At 33.6% G+C, this 13339-nt stretch overlaps 1 protein-coding gene across 6 annotated transcripts; it reads right to left on the bottom strand.

Annotated features, from left to right (window-relative positions):
- Positions 1 to 1232: 1232 nt before the first annotated feature.
- Positions 1233 to 9753, bottom strand: LOC131150548 (calcium-dependent protein kinase 2-like). 6 transcript variants are annotated; one of them, XR_009135568.1, is made up of 10 exons: positions 8187 to 9727; positions 4916 to 5059; positions 4649 to 4801; positions 3547 to 3662; positions 2765 to 2932; positions 2551 to 2678; positions 1894 to 1993; positions 1727 to 1812; positions 1556 to 1625; positions 1233 to 1475 (listed from the first exon to the last, which is right to left on the bottom strand). XR_009135568.1 is itself a non-coding variant. In XM_058101355.1 (9 exons), the coding sequence occupies exons 1-8, from the start codon at positions 8890 to 8892 to the stop codon at positions 1738 to 1740; spliced, it is 1590 nt and encodes a 529-aa protein (XP_057957338.1). In that variant the 5' UTR covers positions 8893 to 9727; the 3' UTR covers positions 1233 to 1625; positions 1727 to 1737. The 6 variants fall into 6 exon arrangements, 2 of the variants coding, with proteins under 2 accessions (XP_057957338.1, XP_057957325.1); XR_009135567.1 differs by having other exon boundaries at positions 1581 to 1625; XR_009135566.1 differs by having other exon boundaries at positions 1556 to 1812.
- Positions 9754 to 13339: the final 3586 nt, after the last annotated feature.

Raw genomic sequence — 13339 nt, 5'->3', positions numbered from 1 at the left:
TTACAAGTGTTCCACATTTGTGGGAAATTTTTCTTGTAGCTTTTCTTTTGGGACTTGAGGCTTCTTTTTGTTCTTTAACTGTTTCTTGTGGTCGTGATTCATGTGCTGGTGTGGTATCGTTTCAGTATTCTACTTCATGGAATACTGTAATAATGTGAGTCTTAAATTTTTTAACTTCTTCACTCCATGGAATATCAACTGAAATAATGTGACTATTATTATTATTATTCATTGAATTGCACTGTACTCTATAATTTTGTTGATGGATCAAGATTGTCCTTAGCTCGCACCCCCAATGCATTTCTTTATAAATTAGCGCAAATGAAATGTCAACCCATAATTCATGGTTATCAATTGTTCTCTGTATTTTTCTAATACAAAATTTATATATTTAGGTGATTGGGTTCTCTCATTAATTGATAGGCTATTTTTTAGTTACATTTTATACAATTAAGTTTTGTTCATCAGGACAGTTTGATATTGTGTGCGTTAGTGGTCAAATCGGCTCAATAAAAGGCTCTAATTTTTCAAAATAAGAGTAGAAGTCATGGTATTGCTTTCGTAAGTTTTCTAACCTTTGTATAGAAAGAAAAAAAATAGTTTACTAATTTTCAATTTCATATAAATTATTAGGAAATAAAAAGTGGTGTATTTGTGTATCCATCTAAAACCTGTAATTATAATTAATAATGGTTTTTGTGTTGTTTTTGCTACATTACAATACAAAATTTTATTGAATTATGTTAAAATTCATTCAAACTTAAATTTAAAAAATTCAAAATTTGTACCCATAGAAAAGGCCAATCTAAATAATTATGAACTTGAAACCTAATTTAAAACCCAAAATCTAAATCCAAACCCAAGTCAAATTAAACAGCAAACCCAAGTAGATGGCTTAAAAAAGAAGACGGGAATGGTGCATGAAACTCTATTGTGAATTCGAGAAAGGGACAGACCCCAAATGGGTAAAAACTATCAGGACAGACCTCAATTGGGTAAAAACTATCATTTTCCTCTACTTGCACCACCTCATAATTGTAATTGGAAAGTAAATGCATGTTTTAAACTACAAGAGCCAAAAAAATTTTAAGGTAAAAATGGCAAAGCAAATATATTTATATATTTATCATGCCATAGCTTAAGCGTTCAGTGATCTTGTCATGAAGCTTCTGTTGTCAAACTTAATGAGAAGCTTCATGACAACAGAATCCATTCAATAAGTTTAGAAACAATTAATCCTAAGCTTTTAAGAGCTTGTTTGATTTGCAAATAGTTCATTCTGCACAAATAGCAGCAAATTCTTACATGCTTCAATAGAGTAATCTACCCTTCAAATTAACATTTATACAGCGAGCTACAAAAAAAAGGAGGGGAGGGGGGTGGTTGGGAATAAATCAAATCAATAAGACAACTAGTTTGAAACAAATTCTACCCTTTTCGACTCCAAACAGCAAGCCTTCAAAAATTAAATATCCCTGAGAAAAAGCAGGAAATACAGTAAAGAATATCTATATAAACAACAAACATGAAGATCAGTAATACACAAATCCTATACTTCGAAACGATGTGAGGTGATAAACCTGTGAAGCGCCAAATACTTTGAATCCCAAATGCTTGAATTCCAACTGTGAACAAGGGAATAAGGGGTTAAAAAAAGGAAGAATAAATCTTTCCATGAGATGGCACCGAGTCCTCTAAGCAAGGAGCTTGAAAGTGCAAGAACCACCAGTAATGGAACTAAAAGAGCTTGCTTGGCTGTTGGGTTCCGCTTCTCATCATTGCACAAAACTCGTTGTAGTTGATCCTGCCATCCTGTAAGTGCCAAAAACAATCAGTACTTGCACAATGCTGCCCAAGAGAAATTGGATTGTCAAATTGGGGAAGATAACTTACATTATCTGTATCTACTTCTGATATTATTTCCCTAAGAGTGGCTTCATCACCCATTCCAAAATCCTTCATAGCCATCTCTAGTTCATCTCTTGTGATATGCCTGAAAATATTCACATGAAGTTTCAATAAGTTGGTTCCTCAAGAGTCCCACAAGGCCCCATACTATACAACAAATACATCATCATAAAAATTTAATTCATCAATTTTAGAGGCGTTCATCATTTGTTAAATTTCAAAAGTCAGCCCAAACCATGAATTAGGGAAATTGATATCTGGAACAGTGCGATGTCAAGTAATCAACACATCTCATCAGAATTCTTTAACTGTGCTTACTCCCAAGATGCCATTGCCATCTGGTATAGATGGTCATAATCCCAGTATCCAATTTAGAAAAGCCATAGTCAATAACATCAAGCATTTGGAGGCACTTTTACAGAGCAAATTGGTGAACTCAGGTACACAAGACCAAAACTATAATTGGCAAATGACAATATTGAGCATCCAAAAATACAAATACAGGTTGGTTGCTTGCAACAAAGATATCTTAATGCTTGAAAATTTCTTGTAATGGGAAAACAAAAAATTTATGTTTCTCAATTTCATGGCATTCAACTAAGTATCCAAGATAGGGTAAATTATATTTGGAGAATAACTCACCCACTGTTATCCTTATCGAAATATTGAAATGCTTTGTGAAGATGTTCATCTCTTTCCAACTTGTGCCTATGCATTGTAGCAGTGATGAACTCAAAGTAATCAATGGTCCCATTACCGTCCACATCAGCCTGCAATAAGTAAACAAGAATGTCAATCGGGAATGATTAATGGAGGAGCAAGAAATTGTGAATTGGTGTTTATATAAATATCTTACTGCTTCCATAAGCTGCTGGACTTCATCCTCTGTGAGCTTTGACCCCAGTCGTGCCAAACCTGTTCTTAATTCCTCGTAAGTGATAGTGCCGCTTTTGTCCGTATCCATGTTTGTAAACATTGCTTTCAACCCTTGGATTTCTTCTTCAGACAAATTTTCTGCAATAACCTATTCAAAATCCACCCATCATATCAATACAGGAAAAAGAGTCAGTTCTGCACGTCCCTTGACTTGAACAAAGCCTCCATGTGTGTGCACACATGTGCATGCGTGTGGTATAAATCCTATCTTCAATCTTGGCAAGTTGAACATTTACACCAGCTTCACCTCTCTGTGCATGTGGCCTCCCATGTGCTGATGCATTTGTGCGAGCATGTTTGTGTGGGAGTGCATGCATTTGTGTGTGTGTGTGTGCGTGCGTGCAGTCATGTCAAAAGAACAGTATCCCACATGTTATTCAAACCTTGACGTGCGACGTGAGTCTGGAATGGAATCAAAGGATGAAACACTAACTGTGACAAGGGAGTACATAGATTTACATGACATGATTAGATAGAAGATTATGAGAAAAAGAAGGTGCATCCATCATATAGCTTTAGAGAAGTATTCTAAACCAACTAAAACAAATACCGAGCCTGGGAAGGATCATGCAAAGTAGATTCACAGGACAGTCCTTACGAGGAAGCAAAGTGATTTTTTCACATGTTCATATAGTTTCATATGCATTTAATGTAAGAAAAAAAATAAAATGGAATCCATATGCACATATATATTTAGAACACCTTCAGCGCAAGTTTCTTGAGCTTGTTCATGGCTCTGAATTGCTTCATCCTAGAAAGGACTGCACTATCTATTGGCTTGTCCGATGCTTCTCCACCTTCTCTAATCCATGGGTGCTCTAGAACAGCAATACAAGTTGTTTCAGTTAGAAAGAGACATTTGCTTGAATCAAGTGCGTACAATGTTCTCAAGAAAAACATTGTACTCAGAAGACATCATAACAAATCGGTGGACATTTAGCACAAAACTGATAACCCTGGCAAATATTACAATTTATTTTGTCTACTAATCGGACATGTTAAAATGACAAAATCACAGGTTTTCTTGTGGAAGTAAGATAAACATCATAAATTTTGTACGAAGTATAGCAAGATAGCAAGCTTAAAATAACATGTTAGAAGACGAACATTTCCTGACTAAACATACTTGTCTTTTCATGAATCCATAATTCCTCTTTGTAATGAATGCCCTTGTATACATGTTTATCATCAAAATTCATTAACGTTATGTGGGTTTGTTAAAAATCTACTCTAAGAAAAGATTAGTGATTGTATAGGGATTTGACAGCTTACAAAAGAAATTATGTTGTCTTCATAAAGCAAATGACAACATAAAAAGTTATTAATCTATGAATTGACACGTAATATCTATTTCTGAATTTTACCATGAGAATTCTATTTCTATCCCATTTTTTGTAAGATGGAATAACACAAGCTTTTGCATAAGTGACTTGTTTCTAAATTATTTTGTCTCTATACAATTTTTATTACATTTCCCACCTTAGTTCATTCTATACTAGGAATAGACATTCTGCGAGCCAAACATAAAGTAAATGTTTGACTAAATTTAGCTTTTCTCAGAAAGCATCTGGTAACTAATTCTTTTGAGAAAGCATTTCCCTTGCTTAAAGAGCTTATCCACTAGCTCTACCCTGCGATTTGTCTTAAACTAACAAATATTTAAAAAAAAAAGGAAAGAAAAAACAAGATGAGTGAATTTATATAGTCTCAGAATAGTAAAAGACAGACAAATTATTAAAAAAGTCCTGCAAAATATGTCTCAGAATGACTAGTACGTTTGATGATTATACATAGCCAGACATACCAAGAACTTGAGCAGAAGTAATTCGCTTTTTTGGGTCTGGTGTCAGCATCTTCTTAACCAGGTCCTTGGCACTATTTGATATAGATGGCCATGGCTCACTTGCAAAATCAATTTGTCCTTGCAATATAGCATCAAATATCCCCTTCTCCGTCTCTACAAGAACCCCACAACTTCTAATCAAAAGCAATTAATCTGAGAAGTCAAATAACCGATATTTCAAAAAAAATGATTTCTTTCGGAGCAAAGAAACAGTATGTTGGTCTTTACCAGCCCAGAAGGGTGGCACACCACTGAGTAAAATATACAAGATAATTCCTGCACTCCAAATATCTATTTCCTTCCCATATCTGCGGCGCAATACTTCAGGGGCAACATAGTAAGCGCTCCCAACTACATCTCGATATACCTTTCCTGGAAAGAGGGAATTAAAGTAAATGGATGAATTTTTTTGACTTCCTAATAAAACATAGCAATTATTGTGACAACCATTGACCAATAAAATACTTCAAGAAAGGAAGTTCTCAACTTAAAATATCCAGTTGTAGACAGCATAAAAAACATAAGAGAATGCACTTAGAATAAATGAATATAAAAGAAGATTTTAATTTTTATAACTGATGATAAAGAGCCCATTTTCTTTCAGACAATCAATCGTAAAGGGATATCTATGAAACATAGGCAAATGATATCCAACGGTTTGGGCAATCTCATAAAATTTATTTCTTTACAAACAATTCAAACCAAAGATGCAGTTTAATCATACAATACCACATGCGGAAAGATAATGGAAACTTATTAATGGAAAATGTTAATAGGAATGAGTGGAAAATGGTTGAAAATGCCAACTCAAAGTGCAAAATAAAATTAGCTATAAAGGCCGATCAGTGATCACAGCCATTATTTCACAGGAATCTTTGTCGAAATTGATTATCTAGCCAATGCAAAAAGAAGCTAATAAAATCTTTTGAACTTATTGAAGAAGATACCTCAAAAAAATAGTCCAGCTTTATCTATTTCCACGGGCTTGATAATAAAATGGAAACCCAACAGTATGGTTCATGGACCTATGATCCTCTTTCTAATGCATAAAAATTTACACAATCATTGATAAGCTAATGCCTAAACAAGACAATGTAGCATTTTCCATGAACAGGTAAGCAAATCTAAAATCCAAAAATTATTTTCCTCCTGAGGTCCTAGTGCGTGCATCACACCTTTAAAAAAAATCCCTATGGACTATAAATCAACAAAATCAAATCTTTTGAGCTCATTGAAGAAGAAACCTCAAAAAAGTAGTCGGAATATATCTATTTCTATGGCCATGATTACGAAAGGGAAACCCAGCAGTATGCTTCATGGTCTTATGGTCCTCTTTATAATGCATAACAATTTAAACAATCATTGATAAGATTATGCCTAAAGACAACATAGCATTTCCCATGAACAATTAAGCATGATAGAATAATTTAAAATTTTCTCATAAAAAATGAAATAAACTTGCATATGTTTATTAATATCCTCATAAAAAGCCAGTAAGGCACCTAATATTCAATATTGGAAGCTTTATAGGTCCTTCATGAAATATGAATGGTTCAAATTCTCCAAAAAAATCTAGTGTTGGTAATATTCGACAAACTGTCAAGTTAATGCCTAAAAATTTCTCCTCATTTTTCTTCTTCAGATTAAAGCATTTTATTTCTACTCCATTCCAAGGAAGTGACACTACTCAAGATCCTAAAAGGGGCTTTAGAAGTCAAAAAAAAAAAAAAACAATGCATAAACTAATGTAAAAGTTAGAAACATATGTGGACTCCTCCGCCATTTTTTTTTTAATTTGTACACCTTCTGCCCAATCTCTTTACTCTCCAAGTGGGTTGATCTGACCAAATGTAGTGTCAACATGGCTCCTTCTCCAACCTCACCGAACCCAACTTAACTCCTCTCCTGGATTTCACAAATAAAACCTAATTAAAATATATAATTAAACTTTCTCAGCATAACCCAGTAAAAGTTTTACATCAAAGAAATCAATATCAAAATACGTCAAAGAGTTCCACATCAAAAGATGGCCCAATTTCCATAAGCATTCTCTCAACTCGAGTTCTTAATCATTCAGCTACCAAGACTAGCAAATCCTGGGGGTTTTATGGCATGGACAAACATTTAACTGGTTTATATTTTGATTAAAAGTTGCATATATTTTTCACTGGTCATCCATGGACCGCATAAAAACAAACAGATAGTATCTAATATATATTTTTTAAAATGTTAGTTCAAGGAGTTGCAACCAAAATGTTTAAAGCTGAGCTGCCTACTACAGAAGGACCTATAGTTGGAGGGATCCATGAGCTTTTTACCAACTATTAAAAGACCATGAGTAGTCGCTTGATTTGCTGTGTGAGTTGATGCCTCAAGGATAAGTGAATGAATCTGTTAGTCCTTCAATTTTTTAAATTTCTTTTCAGCCTTAACATGTCTTAAGGATTTAGGAAATGGCCATGGTTACAAGCATAATGTCGAAGGACACCTTTAATTAGTAGCAAATACAATGACTTAATCGTAATCAACCTTCCTAGCACGTAAAGGCCTACAAAATATCTCATGAGAAAACACACCAATCATGGTTCTTATAATTAAAATGTTAAACTTATCTCAAGACATCTCAGTAATTATCCTTAGCATTTGCTGCAACTAGTCATTTGGAAATGATCTCCTTTGGGCTTATGTCCTGTTATTGACCTGGTCTTTCCATCTTTCCACAAATGGAAGCGCTCTTTTCCATAATTCGATTCCATCTTCAAATCCAGTGTTCAATAACCAAGGATTAAAAGCAATGTAATGAATATGAAACTATAAAGTGAAAAATTAACAGGAAATGAGTAAGATCCTCTACTAGAACCCCATTCTAATTCTTGAAAATTCACACACCTAGCAACTATCTACTACTACTGCAGACATGGATGAAACTTATTAAATCTGAACATGATTGTAAAGCAATGCCCAATGCAAACCTGCCTAATCCCAAACTGCTTAATGTTACTCATGTTCTGTATTCATGACCACTAGAACCATATACAAGCAATGGGGTTGTAAAAGATGCAGGAATTTTATCCTGCAGTTATCAGCTTTCAAAACAGTGTCCCTTTTCTAAGTACCTGCTATCGTCGATTTAGCCCTAACAACCAAGAAATACTTTTTCAATTCTAACCAAACAGTGCCTTTGAAAACCACATCTACCAATGAAATTGGCTAATCAAGATAGCCAATGTTATGAAAACGAACCCAGCAACCTTTTGTTCTACGTTAAAAAATCTGATTCTACTAAGTATATAAATGCAATTGGGTTGACTAAAAAACTTCTTTAACCTTTTTAGACATCAATACCAATCTTTACACAGATCCGCAGATTTCTTAACTCTTAAGCATCAATCTCTCACTATTAACTTTCAGAAAATAAAATAAAATCAATCAAGTCAAAAAGATATCTGAATTATCAATAGAAATGGCAAAACCCTAAAAGAAGTGCCCAGAAAGTTACCTTCTTCAATGAAAACCGACAGCCCAAAGTCGGTTGCCTTTAGAAGTGCATTTTCATCATTACTAGAGAGAAGGAAATTCTCAGGCTTGAGGTCCCTATGCATCACGCCCATAAAATGGCAAATGTGGACAACATTCACAATTGACCTGCATATTGAGGCAGCGGCTCTCTCGCTGTAATGCCCCTTAGCTATAATCCTATCAAACAGCTCCCCTCCCGCACACAGTTCCATCACCACGTGCACCCACTGCCTGTCCTCATAAGCCCCCTTGAACTCAACTATGTTGGACTGCCCGCTCAAATGCTGCATAATGTGAATCTCTCTCTTTATATCCTCCTTATCATTCTTTGTAACAAGCTTGCTCTTTGATATAGACTTGCAAGCATACTTGTGACCAGTTGAATTCTCAACGCAGAGGTAAGTTACCCCAAATTGGCCCCTACCCAATTCTTTTCCCATCGTGTAGTGTGCCTTAACATCTTCAAATGGTTTCCCAAGAATTGTATCTGGCCTTCGAACTGGTCTAGGACTTGGGGCCATGAAGGAAGGCTTCAAAGGCGATTGGTGTGATTGTTGGGCTGCGCCCGCGGATTGATAAACATATGGCTCTTGCGTTCTCTTATAATTATAATCATTACCTCCTCCTGATCTGTACCCGTTATCCTCTGGCTCTGAAACCTTGGTCTTGCTCAGACACAGACCCATCTTATTTCACGCCCAAATTTTCAACTTTGTGGGAACACCCAAGTCGGGTTTACCACTGTAGAGCTGGTTTTTGGTGGCAGCGAGCAGATTTAGATAAGAAAGAATCAGACCCTGATGGAGATTCAGACAGAAAACGCAGAAGATGCTGAATTCAGGGAAGCAGAACAGTAGAGAATTGGGATTTTGGATCAGAGTTCACATAAAGACTTCAAAGCTTGGACTTGAACTTTTGAAGAAAACCCAGATGGAGATTCAGACAGAACGCCGAATAGATACTGTGCCTCCGGCGGATTTTTAGGGAAACAAAAGATGAAGTAGAGTAAAACCCATATGCAGATGACATAAAAGCAAACTATCCGCCATTGAAATTGGCGATTCGGTGCGTTATGGGAAAGTGGGCGCAGAGTCGTGGATTTTTTAAAGCTGATTCTTATTAGGGAAAGTATGGCGGACGCGATATAAACAGAAAAACATTAAACTAGAATTTGGTCAACTATTCGATGAGTTCAAAATTGAAATGTTGAATTTCGCAAGACCACCTCTACACGACGAATACACAGAGAAAAGTAATATAAATAAATTAATAGGAGAGAGGAAGAGTTAAGGACAAATGAGGATTGAATTATCTTGCACGATTCATTCAAGATCAACTCAAATGCATCTTCCCTGGGAGCCGTTCCAAGCATCCACGCATCTGATTGTGAACCCGTGATGCACGCAAACCCATCATTAGAAGGAAGAAAAATATAAAAAGAAAAAAGGACGGAAAGGAAGCAAAACAGGGGAGGTTTGATGGATATACCATATTCAATGCCGATATATTTTTTGGAATTTGGTCCCAAATTTTATTCATCATTAATTGAGATATTATTCGAGGGGATTCACATTTTTATTAAAAATTTTTGACTCATAAATGCGTTTTAGCCACGTCTCTTTGTATATATGGTGAGGTCCATGCTCCTGCAATAACAAAAATTTACAAAGAAATATTATTGCAGTTTTGTTTATTAGGAGTTCACGCGGAGAACTAGAATAAATATATGCAAAATGTGTGTATTAAACTCAGTTTACAGCTAAACACTCAAAATTAATTTAATGTTCATCATAATAGAAAAGTCTTACTATAATTATGAAATTATTGTAAAACGTGTATATTATATAGAAAATAAGTTATAACTTTTGATATGCTCATGGTTCATTATGGAATTGATCTTTGGGATGCAAATATAATATTTGCCTATAAGACATGTTTTACCGTCAAAATGGATATAAAGATAATTAGTAACATCTAGTTTGTGAATAACTAGACGACTAAATTTTTATAACTCAAAATTTCTTTACTTTAACCTTTTCTATATTTCTCTTAAATAAACCTTTATTATTATTATTATTATTATTATTATTATTATTAAACAATGGTGTTTGAGGGTCTATGGAATAGACACTCAACTAATATATATTGCAACTAAAGCTTGCTGAGGTGTTTGAAAATGATCTCACAAAACTAAACTTGTTTTTAAAAAGTCTGAAAAGCAAATTATGAATTGACAAACTTAGTTTCACTTTTAAAAAGGAAGCTTCCAAATGGTAAAGGGACAAACATTGCTGCATAATTTGATCTCTTTTGTTTTTGTCCTTAGAAAAATAAATATAATAAAGTAAGAGAAGGCCAAAGTCTCAAAACAAGATGGTAGTTGGCAAGAAGGAACAGCTCCAACTTTTTTAACAATAATGACAACCATTGAAGGGATAAGATGCATCATCTCTTTTTTTTTTTTTGGAATACGCACCGGGTATCTACGCATCCGTTTTACGGTCCACGTGACTAATCCTGCGCCCCTTGAAATTGACCCCACAACTCCAAAGGGAGAGTAAATTCAGGAATTCAGGGGCGAAAACGAGTCCGGGAGGGTTTGAACACCTAACCTCGTGAAAGGCACTTTCGCAACCCGCATTACCACCTGAACCACACCCTGAGGGTAAATGTGAGTCTGTAAGTATTTGATCCCCTGACCATCCACATCTAGCCATCCAACACTGACCAAACAGTCTACAAGGCAGTTCGATTGCATCATCTCTTATTGTTTAGTTGTGATCTTGTGATTGATCCTCTAATAGATGGACTAATTGGTCCTGATGGAGTTAGATTCAGTTGAGCTTAAATTTCCAACCAAAATTGATTAGGTTGGTTTGAGAAAAAAACTCAAATTGAAATCAAATAGTATTAGATGCGGTTTGGATTGATTTGATACTTGGGTGGATTGGATTAGGTTGACGGTTTAGTTTTATTTTTTCAAGAAGCAAATGGCATAGAAAAATATTAGTAAAATTATAATTTTATCAAAGATACGCAAATGACTTTAGTTTTTAATGGCTCGTTTTTTATATTTTGATTTTTTCCCCTTTCTCATAATAATTGACTACTTTTTGTGTATTTAATAAACAAATAAACAATAATGAACATGGATTATAAGGAACTTATAATTAAGATAAACTTTTTTATCCAACTTATTTTTTCAAAAGTCTAAGTTTAAAAGACGTTTAGTAAAATACATTTTAAATTTCAACAATTGACTTCTTAAAAAATTTGAAAAACTTTCAAAGCTCAATAATTTGAGACTTTTTTTTAAAAAAAGGATGACTTTTTTAATAATGGTTCTAACATTTTCTAGGGGATATAATAAAATTCAACTTATAGGATGTTGGGTTGCAAAAATGAATCAAATAATTCATGAAGAATTTGGACGTCGAGCTCAGTAAGGCCTTCTTCAAGCTTTGTGTTATGAGGCTCATTAATTAAAACAGTTAAGATTGAACAAGACTCAACTCAACTTGTTCTATCTAATGCTGCATTTGAGAGCATGAATTTTGAACTTTAAATTTGAATTGAATGGATTTGAACATACTTCAATACAAATTTGTATTACATTTTATTCAAATTCAATACAAAAACAAATCAAAAACTTCTCTAAATATTAAGTTAGTACTATTTAGCCTCAACAATCCTTTACAAGCTTGTATTGGACTTGTTCGTAGGCTTGACTTAGGTCCATTCATAAATTTGTTAGTGGACTCATTTAAGTACTAAACAAAGTAAATATACAAATCTGCAATCCACTTAAACAGTGGAAATGAATTAAATCATTGTGATTAGCTTGAATAACTATTTTGGGTGTTCATGAATAAATTTGTATGAATCATTACTTAAGTATTGTTGAAGAAACGTGTGAATGAACTTGCAAGTTGTAAATATGTTCTAATAAGTCATGTATAATAGACTCATTATTGGCTTATTTATATAAATTATACAATTTACACTAAAAAAAAAAAACTTGAACATAAATTTTATACAATTTATTAAATATCTTTAAAAATGTTTGAAATAACAAAAAAATTTCTTATATTTTAAACTTAAATAATTTTATCTTATAGTATTAAATACTTGCGGGCACATGCGCACACACCCTCAAGTCACATTCTCCCCCTCCAAAACCTTAATCTTAAATTTAAACAATTTTAAGTTAAAAAATGAAAATACTAAATAAAATCAACTAGATATTACGCTTTGTTTTAGGAATTATTATTATTATCATTATTAAAAGGAGACCACAGATTCCCACCAAATAAATTGTAATAAAGGGAATGAAATATCAACAAATTTTTACTATTTATTTGTTCAATGTATTTATTTGTTACTATTATTATTGTTTGCAAACAATGTAAGAAATACTTTATTAACATAGGGAAAATGGAGTGCAAAAATGAAAAACACAACCAAACAACAAAGCCCAAGGCTAAATTTCTCCTCAGCTTGACATCATGAATTTTTTAAAAAATAAATAAATAAATAAATAATTATGTTACAATCATAATAATTAAGAGAGAGATTTACATTATTACCCCTACATAAAAAGGCATGCTCTCAATATTTATAAACTCACTGCATTTGAGAACATTTATTTTACACCTTAAATTTAGACATATATCAATACAAATTTTAAATTACTGTTTTATCCAAATTCAATACAAGCTCAAATTCAAGACCTCTCCAAACATAGGGTTAAAACTCTAACCAACAAAATTATGAAAGCTGTACTATTGCCTTTCTTCTGGCTATTTTTGCCTTTTTCTTTTAGATAGTTGGAGAACATGAATTTCGATATGTAGATTTAAGTTTATGTAAATTTAAAAAAAAAAAAAAAAAACTCAACACAATTATTTTCTACATTTTATTCAAACCCACACAAAGTCAAATTTAAGATTTAAATTCTAAGCTCCCAAAAATAGGCTTAAGAGTTAGAAATATCAAGACCTAGTTTGATCCATTGTTTCTGCTGTGTTGTCACCACCCAGAAAGAAAAGAAGAGGAATTGATTTGTCAGCTGCAGAAAGTGTTCTTCCTGATGAGAAAATACAGGGAAGGTTAATCATCCTAGAACAAAAGAAT

This window comes from Malania oleifera, chromosome 1 (assembly GCF_029873635.1).
Source record: "Malania oleifera isolate guangnan ecotype guangnan chromosome 1, ASM2987363v1, whole genome shotgun sequence".
In the NCBI taxonomy this organism is placed as follows: Eukaryota; Viridiplantae; Streptophyta; class Magnoliopsida; order Santalales; family Ximeniaceae; genus Malania; species Malania oleifera.
Note: the sequence above shows the minus strand (reverse complement) of the source record. Positions and strands in the feature narration are given on the sequence as shown.